This window comes from Pyrgilauda ruficollis, unplaced genomic scaffold, assembly GCF_017590135.1.
Source record: "Pyrgilauda ruficollis isolate IOZ18807 unplaced genomic scaffold, ASM1759013v1 scaffold10, whole genome shotgun sequence".
Taxonomy (NCBI): domain Eukaryota; kingdom Metazoa; phylum Chordata; class Aves; order Passeriformes; family Passeridae; genus Pyrgilauda; species Pyrgilauda ruficollis.
In genome coordinates, this window is record NW_024508101.1 from 14038417 (window position 1) to 14065433 (window position 27017).

Genomic DNA, 27017 nt, shown 5'->3' on the forward strand with positions numbered 1-27017 from the left:
CCCTCCCCCGCTCCCGCGGCCCGGAAAAGGCCCCGTTACCGGCCCCGGGAACTCGCGGAGGAGCCTCTCCCGCCAGCCCTCCCCTTTTGTGCGCGGCGGTGGCGGTGAGAGGCCCGGCCGGGCCCGGCCGCCCCCGCCCGCAGGCCGCGGAGTCCCGGCGGGGGCGGGCGGGCCCCACCCGGCGACGGCGGCGGGAAGGGGGGAGGGGAGAAGAGAAGCCGGCGATCCGTCCCCCCTCCCGCGTCCCCCGGTCGGCCGAGAGCCCCCGAGCCGCCCCGCCCTGCCGCGCGCGGCCGCCCGCCTCGCGGCCAATCGGCGCGGCCGCGCGCGGGGGCTGCCGGGAAGGGGCGCTATAAAAACGCCGGTGCTATTTACGCCGCGCCAGTTGGGGCGGTGGAGCCGAGGTGGTATTGGCTGGTGTCTGTGCTGCCTCTGGGGGAGCTGCCCGCCTCTCTGCGGCCTTGTCCCTGCCTGCCCCGTGAGGAGCCGTCCATGCTGGGTACGGCCCCTCCGCACCTACTGCGGGAAAGGCGGCTGTGGAGGGGATCTGAAGCGCGGTGCCCGGTTTGCCTGTGGGTGGTTTGTTTCCCCCTTTCTTCTGGTGGAGTCACACCTTGGGTCCCGTGTGTAGTTCTGGGCCCTCAGTTCAGAAGGACCTTGGAGAGCTGGAGTGGGTCCAGAGAAGGGCAGTGAAGCTGGTGAGGGGTCTGGAGCACAAGCCCTGTGAGGAGCAGCTGGGGGTGTTTAGCCTGCAGAAAAGGAGGCTCAGGGATGACTTTGCCACTCTGCACAGCTCCTGACAGAAAGCTGTAGCCAGGTGGGAATTGGCCTCCCCTGCCTGGGAACTTGTGATGGGTCTTAAACTGCGCTGTGCTGGACATCAGGAAGAATTTCTTCATAGCAGGGGTGATTAGACCTTGGAACAGGCTGCTCAGGGAGATGTGGGGTCACTGTCCCTGGGGGTGTTTAGGGAATGGCTGGCTGTGGCACTCGGTGCCATGGTCTGGCTGACATCCAGGAGTTTGGTCATAGATTGGATTTGATTACCTCAGGTCTTTTACAACCTAATGGATTCAGTTAAAGGTGGGTGGGGGCAGTGGTATCAATGTGCCCTGTTTGTCTGTGGGCCTGTTTATTCTAGTGGAGCAGATGAGTTGTGCTCCTAGCAGGCAGTGGGCTGTGCTTTTAGGGATGGAGAAAGCTGAGGGGCTCACAGGCAGCACAAAGCAGGGGCTGGAAGGGTTGGACTCACTGACAGCATCTCCTGAGCATGTCTGTGGTGAGCTTAATGGCAAGATTGCCCTTATCCCAGGGTGTAGAGCCCTGTGGCTGATGCACTGGAGGAGGAGTACTACTTCATTTTTTCCTTTCTTGCCCACCTGAGAAGCTTCAACATGTGGAACTGGCCTCAGGGGACCCAGGGTGGGGGCATCACTGCAAAGGGAATGTGTGCATGGAGAGGGTTGATGACAAACAGCCTCTGCCATATCTCAGGGCTCCCTTGCAAACAGGCACAGCAGCCTTCAGCTGGCACTTGGGGACAGCCTGTTTAACCTGGGCACTGAGAGAAACTGGTGCTGTGCTGCTTCTGATGCATGATCTGCAGTGTTTCTCCCCATTCCCTCATTTGACAACATTTGCATTGCCAGATCTTTTTATGGACTGCTCTGGTGCATGTAGAGGAAAGATGTTGCTTAGCTCCTCTCAGTAAGCAGCTCCCTGGGACTGGCTTGTTCTGTAAAGCACTGCAAGGAAGGTGACTTTTTCTTACCAAGCAGACATTTGATTCCACGTGGTAAATGGTTTTTACAGCTTGGTACCAGGTCTTGATGAATGACTGACTGTGCACAGTCAGAGGCCCATGATGGTTTATTCTGTGGCTGACCAGTACACCTCCACCTCTGATGCTGAGACAGAAGTTCATTTGCCTGAAGTCCATAGGGAAATTACCTGTGATTTGGACACTGGGTTGGTGGGGCTTGAACCAGAAATCAGTTATTTCTAGGCCAGAGGCTCTTTTCATAATTGTTTTTTATTACTGTTTGATAGAGATCCTTGTGGCCTGCTGGTTATTTTTCATGATCCATTGGGAAATTTGGCTTTGTTTACAAAACACTGTCAGGTGTTTTGATCACAGTGTGTGTGCTTCCTTTTCCTAGCAGTAGCTCCTTGCCCAAGGGAGAGCACTCATTGAATTTGGATGGGTCTGTGGCCCCAGGTCCTGCTCTCTCAGGTGGGTACTGTTTGGGCATGATGTTAATGAAAGTACTTCAGGAGCTGACTTTTCCTGATTTGGTGAATAGGTATCTTTTAATGGATTCAAAACTGATTTTAATCAAGGTAGCCAACAAGCTCTACTGCCAGCAATGAGGATCCTCAGCTTAACTCTCTGTAAACCACACCTTCTGAAGGAGTCTGTAGTGTGAACTTGCCATCTTCTCTTGTCTTGTGTGTGCTGTTGTTCAAAACAATGACTTTCATGATGGCCAGGACCCCAGTAAGTTTTTTGTGTCAGGGGTGAGAAAGTTGTAGAAAAGCTACAGAAGTGCATCAAACATGATGGTATATCAGTGTTGCTTTGCTCTAGGGCTATAAGCTGAGCAGTGTAAAGTACCTGTCCACCACAAAAACGTGGGTTTGTGTGTGCTGTAGAAAAAACAAAACCAATCAAAAAATCCTCAACAACCTATCCTTCCCAGCTGATTTGGATATCCAGCTCCTAATGTCAAGAACCTTTATCTGAACCCAGGTGGCTCAGATTAATAAACAATGAAAATTAGCAGGTCAAGCCAAATATGCCAAGAGACTTTCCTGTTTCCTCATATGTGGCCTAATTAAGCAAATGGGAACTCTCCCAATGGTGCCAATTAAAAAAAAATGTAAAACCAGCAGAGTCCAAACCAAAAGGAGATCTATTTCTTCCATGTAGGACATCAGTCTTCCTCTCTGCATAGTCTACACCACATTTAGGCCAAGTGCAGGCCTTGATGAATTTGGGTTTTGATCTGCCTCACAGATAAAGAATCCTGAAGGACAAGTCACCTGTCTGAAGTCCTAAAGGAAGTGGCCACCTTAAAAGCTAGTCCTTTAGCCTCCTCCTTCCCTCTTGCTGTAGCAATTAGCTCACGTCTGTCTGTCCATGGGTGGTAGTTTGCAGTTGAGCCCATGGGTGCTGTGATGAGTTGCTGTCATGAGAGCCCTGATGAAGGGAGAATTCCTGTGCTCTGGATAGGATTTTCACAGAAGAGAGAACTTAGTGTTCACAAAGATAGAAAATTCAAAGCCTTTGATATGCAGAGGGGGAGTGGAAGCTCCAAAATATGCTGGCCTCTAGCAGTGGTTGAAGAAAGGATGCCCACGAGCCCCAGACCAGTGCTGCTGAAGTGTCTGGCACAGGCACCTCCAAGGTGGCATTGGTCAGGCTCCCCTGTTGCAGGACTACTGCAGCAGGAGAAAGCAGCCCTGTGTTCCTGCTGAGAGAATCCTGGTTGGAAGGCCTTGAGGCTCAAGGAGCACCAGCCTTCCAAGAACTGTGTGTCTCCAAGCCTATCCTCTGCCTCCATGGGTGCAGCAAGCACTCTAAAATCCTGCAGCAAAGCCATCAGAGCACGCTGTGGTCTGTGCTCCCTGTCCAAGTGTGGATTCCTCTAGGTCTCCTCATGAGAAGGTGATTTACTGCCTGAACTGGAAGTTTATTTTGCATCCTTACCTGGGGTATGTATCCAGCAGGCTGCACCTCTTGGAGACCCTGGCTGGCTCTTGGGCACAACAGCTCCAGACTGCAGTGACTTGGACAAGCTCATCCCTTAATCCTAGTGTGACCCACCTTCCTGTGTTCTACAAATAGGGCACAAGCTCCTCCTGCAGTTCTGAAAACCTTTCCTATATTCCACTATCCTCTTGTTGCAAGTAATTTATTTTTCTACACAATTCTTTCAGCTTGTGTCTCAGTTGAAAGCTGAATTATTTAGCTGCACCAACACAGCAGCTTTGCTTTAAGCTTGTACATGGCATTTTGCTGTCTTTAAGTGAGCAGTAGCTGCTGTGGCAAGAACATGAAATGGCAACAAGTTTACTTTGTGGTGTGTTCAGAGAAACTTAATTGAATTAAAAACCCTATCAGAGAAATGTAGTTTGACTAACAGGCAGCAAACAAGACCAGTGAAGTTCAGTTTATGTTCAAACCCAAAATAATTCCAGAACTTTGAGTTCATAAATGGAGCAGAACAGAGAAAATTCAGAGATGTTTAGTAGACTCCAGCAATAACTCTATTAGACAAATATTAATGCTTTGTAAAACAAAATAATATAGAATAGAAAGGGAATAGAATATTTCAATTGTACAGTAGGGCATTTAATATTAAAATCTTCCTGTGCACTTTGAGATAATTTGTTTTCTTCCTCTTTTCTAAATTTAGAAATACTTGGAAGAGCTCTAGTAAATTTTGCTAGAAATAAAAGTGAAGTAAAACCCCTTTCCCTTTTAGTTTTAAAGGGCAAACAGAAGAGAGCATAATGATGCAACTTGATCCTGAAATAATTAAATTTCTACAACATTTTTACAGTGGCAAAACTGTTTTTTTTCTGTGAAGTGCCCATGCTCCCCTTTTCCAGTTTTGTTTCAAGAACCAGCAAAAAACACCTTGGCCTTAAGTGTGGGGCACAAACATTCAGCACGTGCAACACTTCACTTAATCGTAGGCTGTCTTGCTAGCAGAGGGAACACATCAGGGATAACAGCTAAGTTTTCATATGTGATTTCATCCTGCCATTAAATGCTCACTAACTCAAGTACTTTCCTCACAGTCAGAAGCAAAGGACCAGTGGGTACCCCCTCAGTGTGGAACTGAGTGGGAGGGACAGACAGACCTGCCAGTGACCTACAGGAGCCTGCAGTCTTGCCTGAGCAGGATGCTGCCTGTGCTCCGCTGCCTTCCTGCTGTCTCCTGCTGCATCCTGGAGAAGCCAAAGCACAGAAGGAGCCCAGCGGGACACCTGGCATGTGTTGACACAGCTGGCAGTCCTGCCCTGCTGCTGTGTAAGATTCCCCCTGATCAGCTGCAACAGGGCAGGGTGAGAGCTGAAGTTTTAATAGCGCTGGTTGTGTTTGGCTAGGGAGTCCTGTACCACTGGGAAGCTGTTCTGGAGACTCCCCCTGCCTGCATTCAAAAAATGTGAGAAAATGTATAATATCCTCAGTTATTCGAGTCCCCTGCTCCAAGGGACGCTTGGACAGACTTTTAGGTCGCTTTTATTACTTTCTGACAGAGGAGGGAGCTGTCAGCTCAGCATTGAGCTTTTCAGCAGGCAGAGATGCCCACCGGGAGCTGTCTGGGCAGCCCACTGAAGGGACACGTTCAGCTTGATGTGCAGGAGATGGAGCTAATTTGGAAGTGCTTAAATCTTCTGCTTTAAGTGCATGTATGGAGTGTTTGTGTCCCTGTACAATGAAAACCAGAGTAATGAGCCTGCAGGGACAGTGGGAGCAGTGGGCTTGAGAAGCTGTTTGGAGGTAGAACATTTGGCAGTAGAATCCTGCAGTTTTTGTTGCTGTAGCAGTGTCCCCGTCTGTTGTACCAAGAGTCCCCAGAAACCTGGACAGCACCTTCCTGTCCAGAGCCAGAGCACCCTCCTCTGTGCCACAGCAATGCAAGCAGCCCTTTTATCTGGGAGACCTGCCAGGCAGCAGAAACAGGCAAGGAAACAGCTACACTAAACTGGTCTGAGGTTGACTCAAGCCAACGTGGACTGGTCTGAAGTGGAATAACAACCTGATTCTATCTCGTGTTTCTCCTGCTACAACCCGCCAGCAGCCTTCCTGCCTCAGCCAGTGGCAGTGTTGTGAGGTATGGCTTAATTACAGCCCTGGAATAAAAAGAATTTCTTCATTAGATGTTGCTTTACAACTGCATCAGTCATCTTCTGTCCAGCTGCTGGTGGCAGAGCTCCAAGTGGGATGAATGGGGCTGGTTTGGCAGGTATGTGGAATGGTGGTGGTTGGAGCGTGCAGCTAGGCAGAGCAGGGTTAAGTCAGAAGCTCCCAGTGACGTTGCTAAATTCAGTTTGCCACAAAGATCTTTTTCTCCTTCTGCTGGAGCTGTCTTTCTGCAGTCTTTTTGCCTTCAGAAATGTGGCTCAGCCCCAGTTTCTGCGAGTCACAAGCATTCATTTGCTGGCCGTTGGAGAAAGGAGAGTGAGAAAATGTGGTGTCTGTGTTACATGTCTGGGGACTGGCTTCCACCATGCTTGTCCTGTGGCAGCAGTTAGGTGACAAAGATTGAAAGCATGTCTTCCCACCCAGGGTATTGTCCTTTATTTCTCAAGCCACAGAGATAATCCCTGTCAGATGACTCCATTTTAAATTGCAGTGAGACCCTGAACTGATGATTTAGGAGCACACACTCTCTTTGTTGTGGTTCTGGGTTTGGTGTGTTGCTTTGTGCCCAAGAAAGATAGATTGTTACTCAGCCAAGGCTAAATGTGGAGGTAATACCAAACGCTGTAGGAAATGGAATCTCTTCCCAGCCCCACTGAGCCCTCCAATCCCAAATTCTTCTTTCCCCCAGGAACTGGTGCTAGAAACCAGCAGCCTTTCCTCTGCCCCAGTTAATGTACCAGCATCGGCTTAGTCTTAATGTTCTGATCTGGTCTGGATTAATGGCAAACCTTGTGTGTTGTGTACAGCAGAGACTGACTCACATCAGCTCACTTGATCACTTTTTCCAGGAAAAATAACACTCAAGTTTGCCAGAGAACTGTCCCTGACACACTGAAATATTTGTGAATTCAAAGCTTTTGCAACTCAGAATGACAATTTCTGGACATTTTCCTCTAAAATCATTCATACTGAAACGTGAGGATTGTACAAAGAATCTTGACAGACTCTTCAGTTTGAGAAGAGTTTAAAATTGATCACTTGAACCAATAGGAGCCTTTGTTCTAGGTAGTAGAACCTAGACTCATCTCAGACTAATGTAGAGTTGCACAAAAACCTCCCAAGGAAAAACCAAGGTATAAACTTGGGATTTAATATCAATTAAATCTTGGGATTTAATTTCAATTTCATGGAGAGATTTTAAAGCAATATTTTAGCCTCAGTAACCTAGGAAAGGGCTGTATCTATCTGGAAAATACTGCTTTTCTCAGTGACAGACTTGATGTGGTCCTTTCATGCTGGCTATTTTTTTTTTCTTTTTTTTTTTTGGGCAAGAGGAAAAAGTTACAAGAGCAAACACTGCACAAACATAAAACTTCCTCTCTTGTATGAAAGGAGCAGAGGTTTCATAATTAAATGGAAAAAAAGACTTGCTTTTGGGCTTCTGAGTTTTGGCAGAAGCTCCTGTGGGATCTGTGTGACTGGCCCTCCCCAGCCTCTGCACAGTGTTGCATTTCTTTTCAAAAATAGGACCTTTGCTGGTACTGGAGTAAACAGAGGAAAATGTAGGGGAAATGCACCGGGAAAGGAGGAGCAAACTGGGTGTGACATGTGGTGGATGGCTCTGAGGTAACTGCTGCAGCAGTACCTCCTTTTAATTTACTTAGGAAGGCCATATCCCAAGGCTGGAGACCCTCCTGCTCTTTCAAAGTGATTCTGTAAGGGTTGCTCAGGTGTGGCTTACTGATCCTTGACTGGTAGCAGGACCAGAACCACCTCATAAACTTCGAAAATCTTGGGAAATTGATTTACCTGCAAAAACAACAAAAAAAATCAAAACATGCAAAGTTGTACCTGTGGCTGTGACACTTGGAGGAGAGAAAGGGGGGTCACATTGAGGTGGAATAATGTCAGAAATCCTCTGTGTTTAATAGCTTTTATTATGAATGGTGTGTCCACTACAACATGAGGTAGTAGGAAAAGAAAGGGAAATATGAAAGTATAAATAATCAGGGTTTCTGAAAGTCCTTTTGGAAGCCTTCTCCCTCCTCAGATTTACAGCAGCTCTCCACAGATGTTCTGTCATTGGAGGAGTCTCAGATGTATTTTTGCAAGACTTTTTTTTTTTTTTTTGCCAGAAAGAAGTTGAAAATCTTATACCAAAAATGTCTTTTGACTTTAAAATTGGAGCTGTTGTCGCAATGTAATTCTTTAGAGAGCTGCCAGAGAGGTTTTTAAAAGTGCTATTTATACATGTGCATTAAAAACAGGAGTACAACATGGCTATAAGAAATTAACTTTCTGGTTTTGAAGCTAGCAATTAAGGTTGGAACAAATGTTCCTGCTTGTTGTTCCTTCTGCAGTCACTCTTGTAAAACTAAAGGAGAGCCATTGACATGAAAGCTCTGTTGGTGCCATTACCGCTGGGCTGCTTTGCTTTGTGGAGTGCCAGACTCTGGTTACAATGACATTGTGCAAGGCTCTTAAAATCCTGCTGAGATCCCTGAATCCTGTTAGGGGATCCCTCATTAAAAATTCTGGAAGACAGTCTAAATTGTCACTTGCTGTAGAGAATGAGCTTGTTGACAAGTCCACATTAAACCCAGCACTTTTGTGAGCACACTTTGCAAACCCAGAGAGACAAAGTGTGGTGTGTTCCTGATTCCCTTCTTGGTTCTGTCTGTGTGGAAAATGGAAAAACACTCTGAGTAAACTATCTTATGTTTTCAGCAAGAAAAACACCCTAAACTTAATCTAGACTTCATGTACAAGAGAGGAGGCTATGAAAAAGGAGGAAGGAAGGGCCTGGTTGGCCGGCTTTGTTAATGTGTATTCTTTGGTAGCTCAAAGCCAGTGGAGGACAATCCTCAGGGTAAAGAAGGAAGTACACAGTTGTTGCTAAGGCAATGCAAGTTGACAGCATGCCACAGGAGGAGAAACAAGAGAATATTTCAATGCAAATGTCCCTATAAAATACATTTTTCACCAGGAAAAGGTGTGGATAGCCCCACATAGTGCTTTGTGTGTGTGTGTGACACACTGCAGTAGGAGGTAGCAGTATTCCCAGCATGGGCAAAGGGAGGTGCTGTCCTCTGGATCAAACACAGGTGTCTGTGAGGAGCATTGCTACCAATGTAGGAACAGATCCTCCTGAGCACTGGCCCCTGCCTGGCACCTCGGGAGGAATTTGGCCAGACCTGTTTGGTCGTGAGTCAAAGTTGTGCTTCCAAGTTCCAAGTGACTGGAGCTATAAACAGCTGAAAATGATTTTCAGGGGAGTTCAAAGATGAATAATGCATCTCTTCAGGCTTGTAAGTGATCTTTTATTCACAAAAAAAATCAAAGCAATGTACAAAGGTAGTTGCTGGCCTTGGGGACAGGAGTCTGAATGACTCCTTGTCATTCACAGTAGCTACCAGAGGTGATGTGACATCTGAAAGGAAGAGATGAAAGCTCCATTGCAATTTGTTAAATAAAAACCACCTCAGTATCTTGCTAAACAGATGATAATCAGAGATGCAGAATTCCAATCTGCTGTTTAGGGCTTTGATAGCAAAAAGAGGAGCTCATAGGCTACAACCTACAGATGTTTTTCTTCCATAACTTTATGGAAGTTTACTTGTAGTATCCATGGAAATTCCCCATGACAGAATTACTTGTCCTGCCACTCTGTGTCATGGCATTACTGAGTGTTTTGCCTGTCACTGCTGTCCATTCTGTTTGGTTTGATGGCTAGTTTTGTTTTAGCCACTGGATCCTACAACACCCACGTTTGTGTGGTTCAGGACTGGGATCTGAACACAAGGTGAGAATCTGAACTTGACCCTTCTGGTTTCCAAAGGCAGGAGGTAGGAAAGGTTATGTGTCTGTCTGAAAAGTTCCTTCATAACTTAAAAACTGCATTTAATTATGGGATCATTTTTGCTAATAGATCCTGGGGGGGAGGGGAGGGGATAGTTTGCTGTTTAGCATTTGTGACCTAAATAGACAGCCATAAGAATAATTTGCATATTTCTTAACACTTTTTAAGTTTGTCAGAAAATGTGTGTGCCTTTTCTTACTCTGTAACGCTGAAATTTTTATTCCTGTCATGAGGAAGAAACAGTGCTGTCCTGCAGTGGGAAATGAATGTAAATCTGAGGGCAAGCCCATGGACCAACAGTAAATCCTTCCATGCATCTCCTCTTTTGTCTTAGGAGAGGCACCAAAAGGTCAGGGGCTGAAGTGCTGCTGAGCTCTTCACACTGTTTGCCTTTCACAGGTCTGGCCCTTATGGGATGCCAGGTTGTATGTGAGCCCTTCCTGGTCTCACCTTGAAGTATTCCCATCAATAGCAGCTGCATTTCAACAAATGAATGATCTTTTACAAAATGTATCAATCGTACAAGAAGCTCCGCACTGGCAAATATTAAAAGTTTGTGTCAGTACTGGGTGCTTAGAGGTGGAATCCGTTATGCAGAGGGGTAAACCTGTCGTCTCTTGTGCAGCCTTTGTGAATGATTCCCAGGGAGCTTCCTGCTCCCAGCACCACTAACCCTGTGTTTAGGGAGGCCAGTGGCCAAAACCTTACTGACTTAAGTGAGCCACGCCCTGGTCCTGGCACACAGGACCAAGCAGCACTCAAACAGCCCTCTGTGCCCTCACTCTGTCACACAGCCCAGTCCTGCCCTCTGCCACCACAGTCCCTGCCCTCTACAATGTCTTTCCTCTGAAGAGGACCTACCAGGTGAGCATTTCCACGTGCCTGTGCTGCCTGCCTTCCAGTTTTTTCCACAACTGATGGTCTCCTTTCGTTGCAGGGAACAAAGTGCCAGTCTTGGTTCATCAACAGTAATGCAGAGTTGCTGTTATGGGCCTCCAGGAAGGACTTGGGAGTGGAGCCCATCTGTGTCTGTGCTGATGGAAATTCCTCAGGGCTGTGTGATCTGTTCTGGCCTCTTGCCTGCCCCTCTAGGGAGGGTATTTCCATGCACAGTTAGTCAGAGCCATTTGTGTTTTGCCATGTTCCCAAGGTGATCAGTATCCTTATCACATCTATTTGCTTACTGTGCACCTGAAGTGACCTTTGCAAACTCAGCTCACCTTGTCCAGCAGCTGAAGGCACTGAGAGAGGAAGGACAAGGAAGTATCTTGTCCTGGAGCAGAGGTCCAGCAGATGTGAGCAGAAAGCCAAGGACTGGGCCAAGGCTGAGCTGAATATCCCAGCACAGGTACCCTGCTGAGACAATGTGGACTATTGGAGGAGTGAGATGAGGTCACTGCCCTACTGAGCATCATTTCTGCCTGCTAATGCTGGGATGGAGTCCCTCCATAGAGAGGCTGCAGGAGATGTAGAAATGTTGGCTGGAGTATGAGGGGTGGGGCTGCTCACCCACATCTGCTTCTGCTCACAACCCACCTCCACTTCTGACTGCCACTTAGAATTCAAATGAGAATGGGCTGATTTGCATCCCCTGTTAGAGATGTTAGGGCTCAAACAAATCTGCTGAGACCAAGTGCCTGCCATACCCTGGCACACAGGGCTCTGCTGGAGAGCACATTTTACCTTCCTCACCTCTCCCCAACATACTGGTTCAGAGTGAAGGCATGAAGCTGTTAAATGAGACCCAAATTTTAGTGTTTGCTATTGTAATGGGGAAAGGTATGTGTTATGTACTAAATGTGTGCAGATTTGAAGAACTTTAAGGCTGGAGGAAGGAGAGGTGTCTGATGGCCAGAGCTGGCAGCTACAGGGCTTTTGAGTTCTGTTCCTCTTCTTGCCAATGATTCACTGCATGGCTCCAGGCGAGACACGTAACCAAGCTGGAATATTTTCTTACAGCTGCAAAAGAGTTATAATGCCAAATACAAGGAGGGCCTCTGAGGTTTAACTAATTTCAGTTTATGGAAAGCCTTGAGGTCCTCACAAGGAAGCTGCTGGAGAAAGGCAAGTATTGAAGTGCTGCCGTATTTCACACTGCTGGCCATAAATGAGCACAGAGGTGGAAAGCAGTGGCTGGGCTCCCTCTGCAAACAAAAAAAACCAAACCCAACAACCCCAGTGAACCCCCAGGTTGGGATGCAGGGAATCCTCTGCAAACAAAAAAAACCAAACCCAACAACCCCAGTGAAGGGGGTTGGGATGCAGGGAAATGGATGTGAAACCACAGCAGGAGAGGCCACAGCAAACTCCACTGTTCCATCTGGAGGTGGCTCATGGACCAACATAGAGCAAACGTTCCCTGCTAAGAGGGTTGAAGAGGCTGAAGAAAGTTCAGAGAAGTGTGAAGGTTCTTCTTAGCCCTCCTGGTGCTCCCCGTGGTGGGCAGTGCTGTCTGAGATGTCTGGCTGATTTTCCTTCCAGCTGGGCAGTGGGAAATCCCAAACACAGGCAGAAACCAAGATGTTTCTGCCCGGTTGCAACAGCCCCAGCGATGGAACCTGCGAGCAGCTGTTGAAAACCCTCTCTGGGTTTGCTGGGAAGGGCTGGGGTGCTGCAGACAGCGCTGCCCACTGCCCCGACCGCCAGGCCAGGCCGTGTGCTCAGGGCCGTGACACTCGGCTGGCACCTGCTTGTCCGGGGCCCGAGGGAAGGAAGGGGCCATTCACCGGAGGCTGCGGCCGCGAGGGAGCCTGAGGCTCGGCGCAGCCAGCAGGGATGTGCCGCGGGATGCCGCAGCCCCAGCAGGCTGTAGGACACGGCGTTTGGCGTTCAGCAGTGCCCTGCAGGGCGCACGGGCTGGGAGGGGAGAGCCCTCCGCCTTGCTGCAGGGGTCTGGGAGCCCTACATGCACAACCCTGCTGCTCGGCGCAGGGAGGCGCTCCCAGGCTGGAGAGTTGGGCAGCCGGGGAGGCGCTGGGAGGGGTGGGGGAGTAGCCGGGAGCTGTGTGGAGCTCGGGGGGGGGCTCGAACCCGTGCCCACCCTGAGGCCGGGCCGTGCCGCCGCCCGTCCGCCAGAGGGCGCACTCCCCGCGGGGCGCTGCCGCGGCCCCGCAGGGACACGCAAACCCTCGGGCTGCCCCGCCCAAGCCCCGCCCACGCTGGAAGCTCCGCCTCCCGCTCTGGTATCGCGGCTCTACACCCCGCCCATCCCGCCGGCCCCGCCCCCAGGCCCCGCGCGCAGCCGCCCCCTGGCGGCGGGGCGGGGCGGCGCCGGGATCGCTCCGGGCCGGCCGCACCGGGAGCCCCGGTGAGAGCGGGGGGGTGCCCGGGGAACCCGCCCGGCACCGCGGCGGGGGCGGCTCTGCGGGGATCCGCGGGGCCCGACAGGCAGCGCCGCGCCGATCCGGTCCGGTCCCCCCAGGCTGCGGCCTGCGGGGAGCCGGAGGGCGCCGGCCGGGTCCCGCAGCGCTCCGGCGGTGGGCACGCCCGTGGCGGGGGCTGCACCGGTGCCGGTGCGAGGGGCGCTGCCTGCGGGCAGGCGGGGCCCAGGGCTGCGGCTCCCGGCAGGCAGGCCGGACTGCGGGGCCGCTCGGGGCAGACCCGCACCCTGCGCCGGGCTCGGGCACCGGGAGGGTCGACATCCCGGGCGGAAAGGAGAGGTGACATCCCCGGCCCGTGAGGAGGGCTGGGGGGAACCGGCAGTGCCTGCCAGTGCCGGCAGGGAACGAGCCACGGGAACCGGGAAGAACAGCCAAAAATACCCTGCTCTCCTCTGGGGCGGCTGCCATCAGGGCCCTGGGGCTGGGCGTGGGGCTGGCCGCTCGGGGGAATCACCGGAGCCGTGATTGGAAGTGCAGGTCTGTGTTGGTTACCGGGAGGAGCTGAGGCGCTGCGGGAGCGGGTGCATCCCTCCGGGAGCTCTCTGCTGCCAGGGCACCCGGAGCGGCTCCGGCTGCGGCTCAGGTGTCCCCGGGGACGGCCGGGCTGGGACACCCCGGCAGAGGCAGGACATCGTTCTCTTTCACCGCTCCTTTCCCATTTCCTTGTTTCTTGGTGCCCGTGCGTTCAGCTGCAGAGTTTTGGGAAGAAATCTCGGCCTGCGTGGTCCTGCAGGAGGAGGTTCTCCTCGGGACACCCCTCCTGTGGGGAGCAGGTCCGAGGTGACCGGGCGCCTGTTGGCTGCACTGCCACAGCTGTTTTGCCTTTGGTCCCGTGAGTTGGAGAGGAAGCAATGATACTTATTTTTTCCTGCTGCAGTGCCACACATCCTGCACCCCAGTGGATCAGATGTCTTGAAGCATTTCTGGGCTGAGCTGGTTTTTCAGGTGAGTGGGGTCATGGTGTGAGCTGGTGCCTGGCCCCAGTTTGGGCTCAGCAGGGCTTGGTTTTGCCGTGTATCTGCTTGCCGGGCCAAAGCAGAGCGGAGCCGCCTGCGCTTCCTACCAGGATGTGGCTTTTCTCTTGTAAAGCTGAGTGAACAAGCAGCAGCCTCGGTGAACGACACTTTGTGGACAAAGTGTGTTTATAACACACAGAGGTAAAGGTGGATTGTTTACTTCAGCGCTCACTTCCAAACCGACCTTCTGTGAAAGTCCCAGGGGAGCATCGCAACCGTTCCCTGTGTGACCAGAGCTGTGTCTCAAGGGAGTATAAAACACAAACAACTCTTCTGGAATGGTTGGATTGCAACTCCCCAGAGTGGTTGCACTTGGTGGGTGAAAACAAGCAGGAGGCATTCACCAGGCTGCTGTATCCCACAGTCAGCACAAGAGAAAAGATGCCAAACAAAACAGGAAGCCTTTGTTGAAGTTATAAAAACTCTTTTAGTTTAAAAAAAGCTGTCTAAAAGGAATACCAGTAATTCATTGTACCTGAGTATGTTGGAAATGTTTTTTCTAGCTGGATTTTCAGCTTCTTCTGAGCCTGGGTGCTTGAATCTGGATCTGAACTGGTATGGTCCTCGTTTGGATCATGGCAGGAAGGTCTGGGCTTCTGGATGTATTGATGAACGGGCTGCCCTGCTTAGAGTGGGCCTCATACCCATAAATGATAAATTATTTTATTATGGTTCCCTGGTTTTTAGCCCAGTGCTGTGTATGTGTTATCTGTTGCATGATTCAGGCTCCTGGGGTGGTTTTTTGGTCTCCCCTGGATGCAAAACTGGATTTGGACAGTTTTGAGGAGATGAAGATGATGCCTCTCTGTCCTCCCTTCAAAACCACCTCATTCCCAAGTGACACTGAAGCAATATAATTTGTACCTGGTGACCAATTGGAGCAGGCTGATGCAATGTGGCACTAATATACAGGAGGCTTCTGGGGGGGGGGGGGCGTGTTCTACTCTGTTAAACTTCACACATAAGAATTGCAAGAGAGCGCATTTTGCTGCAAATTAATAATTTTAGAAAGCAGTTCTTCGCCCAGGTGGTAGCTTGACTGCCCTTCCTTTTCTTCTGTGCTCTTGCTGCCAGTGCCTCAGGAGCCGTGGCGCACCAGGTGTCCATCATGACCGACTGGGTGCTGCTGGGGCTGATCGCCGCGCTGGTCGTGCTGCTGCTGCTCACCGTCTTCGCTTTCGTCGTCTACTCGGGGCTCTTCACCGAGGTGGTTGTGAGTGCTGGCTCCCCCCCTGTCGGCAGCATGACACTGGCCTACAAGTTCAGGGTGGGCCCCTATGGAGAATCGGGGCAGCTCTTCACGGATGGCTGCAGCATCTCCTCGAAGCTCTGCTCCATCGGTGTCTACTATGACAACCCTCACACGGTAAGGTGTGCCCGGCGAGCCCAGCACGCTCTCGTGCTTCCCAGCTCGGGATGCTCCCTAAATGTGTTTCAGCCACGTGCAGCTCATCATCTGTAGGTGAGCACTGGCGTTTGCAGGGTCTCCCAGGTCTACAGAGGACCCTGTGTGGGGAAAAGCACCTGAAAGCAGATGGGGTTTTGCATAATCCTGATTGAAAGGCATTGGGCGAGCAAAGCTTGGTATCTTCTGATAGCCTCTGCTGAGCAGGGTAACAGAGCTGGTTATGGAACAGAAACCAGTGTTCATGACCCCAAGGTGAGGCATTCCTTGGCATGTTCCTTGGAAGTGCAGCCCGGGCTCCTTCTGGACTTGCAGCTCTGTGGTTGAAAGCAGATGGCCGCTTCTCAAAAGCTTGGTCTGTTCTCATCCATACTCCTTCTCTCGTTTCTAATGTTCTCATGTGTTTCTGAGCTTCCCTGTTCTTCCATCCCCTGAGAGTTCTTACTGAAACCTCAGGTTCTGTGTGCTGAGAGCTCCTGTCTGATGAAACAGTTGCTCCATGATGCTCCTGGGCTGAGAGGTGAGCAGAAAGCATGCTGCCTGATGGCTGCCAGCCAGAGCCCAGTACTCCATGGGAACAGTTAAAGACAAGGAACAAACAAAAGTGCATCAGAACTTGCTGGGGGTGGTGGAACCTGGCTGCTGATGCTGAATGACTCTGGGGTTTCCAAATAATGGCATGTGGGCATTTGTCTGGGGCAGACAGCCTGGCTCCCTGGTAATTCTGCTGTAGCTAGTGTGACCGTGGAGGAATCCGTGGGGAGGAGGGACAAAAGAGTGGCCAGCGGCTGTGCATGTGTGCTTGGGCTTGTGTGTTGGGGCCTGGTGCAGGGCAAAGTGCTTGGGCTGATAGCTCTCACCCAGTGCTTCTGCTCTGGGGCTGTCTGGTCCTGTTTTAGAAACCTTGTTTTGTTACTTGCAAGATGGTTTTCCCAAGGATTGGACCTGCTTTGAGGGAAGAACTTGCCCATGAAAACATAGTGCTGAGTGAGCTGTGACAGGAAGATACTGGAGGTGAGAAAGCACTGAGCTTGGCTGTGCACAGAGGAGCCTGGTGTGTTCAGCCACCTTGTGTCCTTGTATCCTGTGGTGCCCTGACTTGTCTCTACCTACCTGGATCATGGGAGGCAGAGAAGACACTGTGGTGCCTTTTCCTGGCCTGGGAGGGATGATGGCAAGGATGACTTCTCTCCTTAGGATGAGCTGGGCAGAGGCAGGGTTTGAATAGGCATGCTTGGACACTTTTGTCTGGAGGAAATGTCATGTTTGGAGCTGGAGCCATGGTGCCCATATGGTCAGAGTGGCCATTTCATGGCCACTCATTTGTATCCTTGTGTTGAGGGCCTCACCTGGAGCTGAGAATCCTGATGGTTCTGCTTGTTCTGCCGTGGTCTCTGGAACAGAGCTAGCAGTCAGTGCTGTGGGAAGGGCTCAGTGTCCATTCCCAGTGCTGTCCTGCTCCAGGAATATGATGTGCACATGCCTGTGTCTGCCCTGTAGCCTTTCAGCTGACATTGTATCAAGGGCCTTGGCTCTTTGTTTGCAAAAGTCTGGGCTAGCAAAAGCCTGTACTGCTGAGGCTCATGGATACTGATAAGGATATTTGTGGTAACTCCTGCCTTGGCTGGCACAGGGAATGCTTTCTTTCCCTGGTAGCACCAGGTGAGACTAGGAAGGAGTAACTCTGACCTGACCCTGAAAATTTGGGCTGCCAATGCACGGTCAAACTGCCTCCCCTTCCAGGTCTTGTCTTTCTTTTCTCCTCTTCCTGCACGTGCTGCATCTCTGCCTTCACCCTGTGGCTGGAGAAGGCAGTGGGGCTGCAGGCCCAGTCTCTGGTGGCCATCCAGGTTTTTGGAAGCCAACTGTTTTTCCTTGTGCAAGAGTCCAACCTGCCCTGCAAGGCTTGGCAGGCAGCCCCACGGACCTTGCCCTTCTCTGGAACAGCTGCCTTTGCTCCTGACACTGAGCAGGTGACACTGGCCTGAGCCTCCTGTCTCTGTAGCCACTGTGGTGGCTGGGGCACAGGGGGCTGTGCAGGATATAGCTGCAGTGCCTGCAGCTCTGCATAGTGACAGGAGCCTTGCCTGCCATCCATGAGCACAATGTCAGACCTGGTCTGCTGGAGCAGCTGGGGGACCTTCCACGTGCTGATCTTTGGCTCCTGAAGCAGTCCCCACAGAGATTCACATCTCACCAAGAGACATGTCAGGCCAGGCAGGGTGCTAGGAGTGAGAATGTGTTTGGGCACACGGTTCTCTTGCCTCTGGGCAGGTGAAGAAAAGGCCAGCTGTGGCTTGGTCTCTTGGCTGGAGACTGCAGTGCTTGTACCTGATGTGCTGGCTCAGGTGCAGAGCACCCCAGTGTCCCATGGGGCTCCCTGTGTGCTTGTATCCACTGAGCCTTGATGGCCTGGGAGGTGGTGTGCACTGCTGGCTCCTCATTCCTGGAGGTTCCACGGGGTGGGATTGGTCACCCAGGCTGCCTTTCCCCTGGGAGGAAGAGATGATTTCCTCCTCTTCCTCCTCCTTCTCAGTGCTCTCCTGACCTCGGTGAAGCACCCTCTGGCAGAGCTGGCCCGCCCAGAGTTGGCCACTTGCCACGGATGTTGACTTGTCTCTAAAAATAGACCTTTGTCATCAGGCAGCAGAATGTGCTGGCTAAATCCTGCGTCCTGCTGTGTTGGGGGTGGAGCACTGGAGGACTCTGGCCAGACAGCCACCCCCAGCCATGGCTCCTGGGGAGTTTAGTGCCCCTGACACTGGCACAGGGAGGGGCTGGTGGCCAGCAAGTGCCATGTGGTGATTACTGTGCTGGTGGACTCATGGTCAAAGGAATCTCTGGCTAGGAGAAAGGATGGGAATGCTGAGCTGGAGAGCAGCAGCCATATGCTGCTCTTGGCTGGGAGTGGGGCTGGGGGAGCCCCCTGGCCTGGAGCATGTGGGCTGCCTCAGGGTCATGCCAGTCCTCAGGGCAGCCACTGCCACCAGTGTCCCTGGGGCTCCCTGCTGACTCCTGGCTCTCCCAACATTCACACAAGGATGCTCCCTGAGTGCTGCCAAAACCCTGCCAGCAATGTTTTTTGTGTTTTAATGGACGAGATTAATATTAATTTCAACTTCTTTTTTCTTTTTATTTAATATTTAGCAGCCCAGAGGACTTCTCCCTCCTTTTCCCACCCCTGTCAGGAACAGAAATAACTCCTCAGCAAGATCTGGATGTGGCGGGTGGGTTTGTGCTCAGCTCCAGCCAAGCTCCTGCTCACATATAGCTGTGGGCACATGCCAGGGACTTTTGCCTGCAGTCCATGTGCTCAGCCACAAGCCCGTGCCCAAGTGTTGGATGGATAAGACCAAAATGCTCTGTGAATGCAGAAATAGGTTTTGTTCCAACTGGCAAAGCTGATGGATAGGTTAAGCACTAATTTCCAGAACTTCTCTGTCAGGATGCTTGAGGGACCAGAGGCTTTGATCAGCACCTGTCTACCGGAATAGACAAATCTGTTAGGGGAAGTCTGGTTTTAAGTGGAGCCTTTCGTTTCCTTCCCTTTCCCTTTCCCTTTCCCTTTCCCTTTCCCTTTCCCTTTCCCTTTCCCTTTCCCTTTCCTTTCCCTTTCCCCCCTCTCCTCTCCTCTCCGGCAAATCTACCCGTGGAAAGATGTCTGTGGAGCTACGTGCTGAGAAAAGGAAAGGTAAAAGGAGGAGGGAGGAAGCAAACATGCCTGGCCGTGCATTGCTGCCCACTCCAGCAGCTCTGGTCCCTCCAACAGTTGCTCCAGGGCTGGGATTGAGCTGTCTTTGCCCAGGACATAAATGGAGATTGAATGTTTAAAGGAATTTAATCTAGATTTCCATATCTACTTGTTTCATCTGGCTCTTTTCCCAGGGATGCCATTTATGGCTGCCTCTTGCTGTCTTTGGGGTGGATCTGCTTCTCCTTTCCTGCCCGGAGTGGTGATGGATGCTGGGCACAGCCCTGTCTGCAGCTCCCTCTTGCAGCGCAGGAGGGCAAGAGCGAGCCGTGAGACGTGTCCCCAGCCTGATGGATGCTGCTCCACAGGCTGCTTTCCTCCTTCCATTTACACCTGGTTGTGTTCCCTCTCTGGAATGGTCCTGTCCTGCGACATCAGAAGGTGTTTAAGGGAAAGGCAGTGCAAGGAGTGCAGAGAGAGTGATTACACTGCAGGAGGAAGCGTTGGTGGCTTTAGTATAGCAAAGGGATGAGAGCAGGGAGCACAGATCCCCTTATGGTGTTGCATGGGGATGGGAACCGGTAAAACGCTGACCTTGGTGCATCCTCTCTCTGCTTCACGTCGTCCCTGTGAGAGTTTTGTGACACCTTTGTGCCCTTAGGTTATATCAGGGAAAGTGGCTAGGTTGTCCAGCCCCCTCCCACGTTCCCACCCAGGGCTGTGAGTAAGCTTGAACTCAAGTGGTGGGATTCTGTTGAAAACTAGAAATGAAAGTTGTGGCCTGGGTCAGCTTTGCTGTGGAGATGGCTGCAGTCCTGTGGGCCATCACTGTGCTGGTGGCAGGGCTTTGAGCACCGCCCTTGCTGGGTTGAGAGCCCTGCACCCCCTGTCTTAATGGGAGGCATCTTCAAATCTGTAAAGAGAGCATGCTTTAGGTTTTGTATGTTGTTGGGGTACAGGATAGAAGTGAGTATGTTTCTCTTAGTGTTACTACAAACAGCTGGGTGACTGCATGCAGTTTCCCCACCCCAAAACTGCCATACTGAGTGTGCCTACTTTGGAAGGACCTGGGAGCCTCTGGATTTCTCTCCAGCTTAGTGCCCGTGGCCCATGGTGGTTGGTGGCATGTGCACATGGCTGCCAGGGGACTTCCTCAGGAGTGGGGTGGAGGTAAAGTGGGCAAGCTGTGATCGCATCTCTAAGCGCCCTCCCTGAGCTGCAGGGGTGTCCTGCGGAAGGGGATGGCTGTGACCAGTTGTTGACAGAAAGGTGTCTGATGTAGGATCAGGACAGACACTTCCTGCAGTGACTGTCACCTGGGACAGGTTTGAGTGAGCAGCTTGGTGGGGTTTAGCTCTTCTCTGCTGCAAGTCCCTCTGCCCTCCAAGGAGAGGAGCAGCACCTTCCCCACTGGGCTGTGCATTTAGGCTGGGAGGAGTGTAGATGATTTAGGCCTGGATCAGCCTGTGTTAGGACTGGGCACCTGCTTTGGTGTGCCTGATCAGGCTGGGCCATTGCTTTTACTGGTGTATGGTCATCTCCTGCCTCCAACCTCAGCAAGCTGAGGTTTTGGCCAGTTTCAAGTCTCTGTCGTCTTCTGACACTGTCTGTCTGTCCCCTTCTATCAGGTGTCTCCAGAGAAGTGCCGCTTCGCCATAGGCCGCATCCTGAGCGAGGGAGACGCGAAGCCGTCGGAAGAGCAGATCAAACGGTTCCAGAAGTATGGCTTTAAGATCTTCAGCTTCCCTGCTCCCAGCCACGTGGTCATGGCGACCTTCCCGTTCACCACACCATTGTCCATCCATCTGGCAGTCAACCGTGTCCACCCGGCCCTTGACACTTACATCAAGGTAAGCGAGTGTGGCGTGAGGAGCGTTGGATGAGCTCCGTGGGCTGTCAGAGGCTTCTCTTCCTGACAGCTGATGGGGCTGCTCTGACGTGCCATGTCTTGATAGTTTCCCTTGGGCACTACCATCAAGATCTCCTCCTTTTGCAATCTGGCAGGTAGTTCCCCAGGAGGGATGTCCTTCCATTCCCTCGGTAGGCACAGGAGTGTCTTTTCTGCTGTTTTGTGTTTATGAGAAACAAGTTCTCATCTAATAACTTGCTGGTTTTCTTCTTGACACAGAGATAAAAGTTGATTTTCCCCTTGAGTCTCTTTCTTGTTGTTAGGATCTGGCAGGTATGTGCCTTTCGGTGTAATGCTTCCTGCGATTGAACTTCTGTTTTGAGTGCCAGCCTCACTGGTAGGGCAGCTGTCTTCTTCTGGAACAGGAGGAAAAGTTAGAAACTTTCTGGCCTGTGGGCTTATGAAAACTTTCTTTCAGGCAATACATTGAAATTTGTGGGTCTTGGCCCTGGCTGGGCAGCTGGCTGCTGTAGGCTGTGTTTGTCCTTGCCCCAAGTGGCCATCCCTGCTGCTTGTGGTCCTTTTGAAGCCAGCTCTGCTGCCTTGCTCTGGCTGCCAGAGCAGCTCTGGCAAGGGTGTTCCCAAGCAGCACATCTGACACAGACGCCTCCAGATGCAGCTTTCCAGAGCAAGGAAGGTCCTGGCTAGCTGGATGATGGAGGGAAGGGACTGTCCTTCCCAGTGGGGGAGGATGCTGTGGAGGGGCCAGTGCTCAGCCCTTGGCTTATCTGACTGTCGAGTTCTGACGCTTTCGTTTGTTCGTGTTGAAACACACTATTTATAAACTTGCTTTTCCTGGCGAAACTCCCAGCCTTGTGGGGGAACCGTGTGAATCCCTCCAGCCTGCGCTGAGCTGCAGGATGGCTGCCTGGGTGCCAGTCCTGGAACTTCAGCTGGGGGCTCTTTGCCGACCCTCTTGTCCACCCCAGCCACAAGGAGCTGCCCACTGTTGCTGGTGGAAGATGCATTAGTGCTGGCAGTAGGTGACACCACCACTGCTCCTTGCCTCGATTCTGGAAAGCAGAACCAGTCCCCTGTTCTCATCCTCTCTCTCCATCTCCTCCTGGAGCTGTGCCCGTTTCGTTGTGGGGGATCAGGCAGTGCTGCCAGCCCTGTGGCGGACGCGCGGGCGTGCAGGGAGGAGGCTGGCGCGGGCGGGAGCGTCAGGTTGGCCGCGGGAGTGCTCGGAGACACCGGGCTGACGCTGCCTGAGCTGGGGAAAGGTCCTGGCAGCGCATCTGTCACATGCGAGATGGAGCTGTTAGAGCTGAAAAGGGAACCACGGGCTGTTCTGGGAGCACCTGTAGTGTTTAACGGGAGCGGTCGATTTCGATTTACAATAACTGAAGTCATATGGAAACAGACACCCACAGGCACTTGCAGAGGGAGGGGACACATTTTGATCTTGCCCCAGTCCCAGCAGCACGTGGGCCAGGGTGCCTGTGTCTGTCGAATGTCCTGCAGGAGAACGGGACCCCTGCCCATCTGGCACTGGCCGTGGGGACACAGGCAGGAAGAGGGTGGGTTTGCCATGCCGGGAGGGGCAGAGGGGAGTGGGTGCTGCTGCTCCCTGCACACTGCACCGTGGGGATGCCCTGCCTTTCTCCAGTGTGGCACAGGGGACTCGGGAGACCTTTGGCAGGCATGCCAGCAGCATCCCTGCTGCTTCTGTGTCATTGCCACTTTTGCCTCGGCCTGGACTGTCTGCACCCCTGGGGCTGTGCTGGCACTTCCTGGGATGGGGAGGGAAGGGGGAAACTTTCGTGGAAACAGGTGACCTGTGCCCGCTTGGTGGTGGGAATGGGGGTTGCCATGGAGACAGCTTCTCCAAATAGCATCCTTCATCCCACACCCAGAGCCCAACTCCCTTAAGCAACCCGAGAGAGCAGCGAGACAGATTTGCTTTATTTGTTTATTTATTTCCTGTGTGCCTGCTTTGGGAAAGGTGCTGTTAATGAGAGCTAGGGGTCAGGCCTGCCAAGAGCAGGTTGCCCACGGCTCTCCCATCTCAGGAGGTCAGAAAGCAAAAGCCATGAGGCATGAAAGCGGACTCAGTGGCAGGGATGAAATGCTGGCTCCCATGGAGAGAGGGATTTAGCTGAAGTGGAGGGAGGATGACATGGCTGCCTAGTCCTAGAAAGAAGGTGTGGGAGAGCTGGGGATGGAGAGGGAGCTGAAGGAGGCAGGAAGAAAGTTGCAAGGTGGGAAGGGAGGGTGGAGAAAGCTTTGGAGATGCTAAAAAATAGAAAGAGGAATGGGAGGAGAAGGGGACTGGAGGTATGTAGGGCAAAGGAGCTGAGGGTTTGGGGTCCAGCTGAGGGAACAGGGCAGTGAGAGGTGGGGGGGAAGTCTGGGCCAGAGTTGAAAGAAGCCTTTCCACAGATGGCACTCAGCCTTCCCATGGCATCCCCTGAGGTTAACTTGACATCTAGTCCCAAAGGCTGGTGAATGAGATGTGTGGCTCCCTATGGGCTTGCTGGTGCTGTGCAGAAGTTACCAGGAATGTTTGTGGCTTGTGTTTCCCAAGCAGTGGGGGTGCAGTAGTGCTGGCATTTGGCAGTCTGAACTTTGTGTTTCCCAGTCTGCTCTGGCTTTGGAGGGACAGGAAAAGTTTAAAACAAATTTATAACAGCAATTAAAAAAGAGCAGTAGGGTGACAGTCTCCTTTCATTCAGGGTGGAAGGGAGGTGAGCTGGCATGGAGCAGGAGGTCTTATGTCCAGGCTGTCTTTGCAGCGTGCATCTTTGTCCCCCTGGCTCTTGTGAGCACAGGAGCTGGTATTTCTCTGAGACTTTTGGTGCAGGCCTGGCTTTTGGGAGCTGTGGGGAGATGGGTGCAGCCATCCTTGACAGGTAAGAGGACATCCTTCCTCTAGGATGGCAGTGACTTACTGGCTAGAATCGCTTTCTGAGGAGCCCAGGAGGGGCTGCTGGCTCATTACTCTGAACATGGGTTATTTAAGGCATAGGCTGGGGTTATTTAATGTCCCTTAAAAGCATTTCCTCCCTAATAACCTCTGATGTTGCTTCTCTCTCCCTCCAGGCAGGTATGCCCTGCTTTCCTGGGATGTGCACTCCTGGCCCACAACACAGCTGCCTGTCAAACCAGGCACTCCCAACTCCTGGGAGCAAAGGAGAAAGCTCTTCTCTGGTGGGGACCCTTTCTGGCAGCTCTGGGAGCAGGTTATTCCCCTGTAACCTCCTGCCATTTCAAGGAGTGTTTCTTCTGCTTTAGGTATAATGAGCTCTCTGTGGTGGGCTGTGTCACTGCATTTCTCTGCATCCATTCTGGCACCTAGTGGGCACTGCCGGGTGGGTGGGCTTGGACCTCCTGGCTGTTGGTCTCCTCTGGCAGCTGGAGAGGTGGCTAACTGCATCCAAGGCAGAGCTGGCAGGTGTCTCCCACTACCCCTAGCACAACCCTAGAAGTGCCTGCTTCAACATGGCCTCTTTTTGTGGTTTTTTTTTGGGTCAGTTTTGTGGTCTTCAACCAAGGCAGATGTGGAAGTGAATGCCAGTATCATCCTGACTGCCTTGCACCCTCCAGAGCACCATTGACTGACCTCAAACTCTGATTCTGCCTAACTTGGAAAACTGGGGTTTCATCTCTTTAGATGGTCTTATAAAGGTATCCTCAAACTTCAGTAAACTCACAGCTTTTTTTGCTTCCCCTGGACTCTGTAATCACAAGTTTCCCACATCCATGGGCTTGTGAATCACTCCTTTACAATGCAGATCTCAGGCAAGAATGGTTGGCATGGACTCTGTGATGGCAGGAAATATTTGGGAGCTGTCAGGTTGGCTCCTGTCTGACAGAGGCTGTCGTGTTCCTCCACACCTCAGCTCCCCATAAAAGGAGCTCCACGAGGTGCTGGAAATACGTGGCTTGTTCCTGTTTACAGCCAGGGAAATGTGTTATTCCTTGGACCATTAGCTTGGAGCAAGCTTTGCTCCCCTTGTCAGCTATGACAGTTTAGGATGCAGTCACCTCTTGCCTCTCTCTTTGCTAAGCTAAATACAAAAAGCTTTTAAAGTTCCCACATTTTCTAATGTTTTCCGTATTTTCTGACCTTAATTTCTGGTTTCTTTTTTGGACCTATTTTCAGCTTAGAAAGTTCTGTGACTTGTCAGTAGCTCAAACAGATGCTTTATTTCAGCAATGGTCCTGTTGCTGTAGCACATGAATCTCTGGTGGAGATCTTGTCCCCTGCCACAGACCCCCAGTCCTGGGTTTGATCTGAGCCAGCAAATAGCAATTTCAAACACGTGCCCCTGCCCTTTGATGGAGTTGTAGTTTCTCAGCTAAAGATGGGAAACAATGCCAAGTCCTGTGTCTCTTCTGAGCTTGATTGAATGGCACCAGTGTTGGTTTGTTTACCAGTCAAGCCCGCCCTCCCCACTAAAACAAATCCTGTTTGCCAACAGGATCTGACAGCTGTAAACGAATGTTGGTTGGCATTAATTATGCTGATCTCCTTTGCTTCCTGGTGATCTGGCCCAGTTGCAGCCATCCGTGTATTTTGTCTTGGCTGTCTTTGCCTGGGCAGTCTGTGCTTGTTCAAGTCAGTTATTTACCCATTGAATGTTGGCAGGTACAGGCTGCTGTGTCTCCTGGGTCTTTTTAGCATCTCTGGCTGGCCAGAGATCACCCTTTGACATGTGGACAGCTTGTCAGCGGGGACTTCAGCATGTTGAAATGTGTGTTATCTGGGCCTGCGAGCCATGTGTTTTATCTTGTCATGGAAGAACAAACATTTCACCCACATCCTCTGCCCATGTCGTCTGACTTTGTCCTAATTTCATTGCAGAAATACTCAGTGAACACTCCTCCCTTCTCACTAGTGCTGCTGAGGTTTCCCCTGGCTGACCTGTGCAGGATCTGTGCCATCCTTCAGACTCTTCGCCCCTACCTAGTGCCCCAAACAGCTCCATAACATGGATGCTTCTGTCTGGGGGGAGCTGGGAGCCTAAGTGGTCCTTTATGGCAGCTGAGCCTCAGCACCCTTGTGAGGCTGCACCTCATCTTTCCCCTCTGGCTCACCTGACCACACTGCTGAGCCTTTGCTCAGATCTGTTGAAAATCCTTTTCTCCCAGCTGTTTTAAAGGAAGGTCTGTGGAGCTGTGTTCCCAGGGTGGTTTGTGCTTTAAAGGCCATCCTTTTGCTTGGCTGTGTTGGGAGGCTGGAGTTGGGGGTTGGGAACTGATAAAACATTTACAAAAAGGGCTCAATTATTGGGATGTTTTTCCACTTAAATTCTTTCCCCTGGATGATTTAGTTTATTTATTTCGGTCTCTGTGCATGAAGCATTTTTAAATGCCAGCTTGTCGTGTGTGAGCAGCTCCGGCTTCGGTCTGCATGTGCATGGGAGCTGATCACAGTGGCAGCTTCAGCCAATCAACTGCTGCCTGAATTTTCCTCCAGAGGTCTAGGAATTACTAACAGATGCTCAGTCCTGTGTTCTTCAACCACAGCTTCATTTGTCCTCATGAACTCCTTGGCTTCTCCTGCAAGCCCTGGGGACCAGAGGCTGAAGACTACTGCCCAAGGTGGAGCCCTTGCTGAGCCAGGCCCACTCAAAGCCATATATCCATCTCTCTAGAGAGAAGGAGGAGCAGGATACCTTCATCCAGAACTTATCACCTCTAATCTGTGACTTTGCTGCCCTCAGTGTCTCATCATGTGGGTTTGGGAAGACTCATCCAGTTGTTGTTCCTCTTTGCATCAGTGAGTTACCCTGCAGAATATGCCAGTGGCTTTCTGGGAAATGGAGCCCTCGATCCTTCTCCTGCCTTTTTCCCATGCCCCAGTGTGACTGTGGGAATCTATTTGCTTAAAGAGGGTCCTGGGGTTAGGGATGGTGGCTCAGCTGCGTGGCTGG

General features: G+C 51.6%; 1 protein-coding gene and 1 long non-coding RNA gene across 3 annotated transcripts in view; both read left to right on the forward strand.

Moving 5' to 3' along the window:
• The first annotated feature begins 406 nt into the window (after window positions 1–406).
• On the forward strand, window positions 407–6028 carry LOC121351383. Its single transcript, XR_005954789.1, has 3 exons — window positions 407–572; window positions 2163–2233; window positions 4807–6028. It is a non-coding gene; the product is annotated as an uncharacterized LOC121351383 (long non-coding RNA).
• A 6940-nt stretch (window positions 6029–12968) lies between these two features.
• The window catches only part of TEX264 (testis expressed 264, ER-phagy receptor), a 39548-nt gene continuing 25499 nt past the window's right edge, over window positions 12969–27017 (forward strand). The window contains exons 1-4 of one of the 2 annotated variants that reach the window (XM_041463475.1): window positions 12969–13044; window positions 13995–14062; window positions 15208–15499; window positions 20858–21079. In XM_041463475.1, coding sequence (XP_041319409.1) covers window positions 15242–15499; window positions 20858–21079 — 480 coding nt within the window. In that variant the 5' untranslated portion in view covers window positions 12969–13044; window positions 13995–14062; window positions 15208–15241. Of the gene's footprint in view, window positions 13045–13091; window positions 13595–13994; window positions 14063–15207; window positions 15500–20857; window positions 21080–27017 lie in introns of those variants that run through there. The other variant, XM_041463484.1, reaches the window with a different exon arrangement.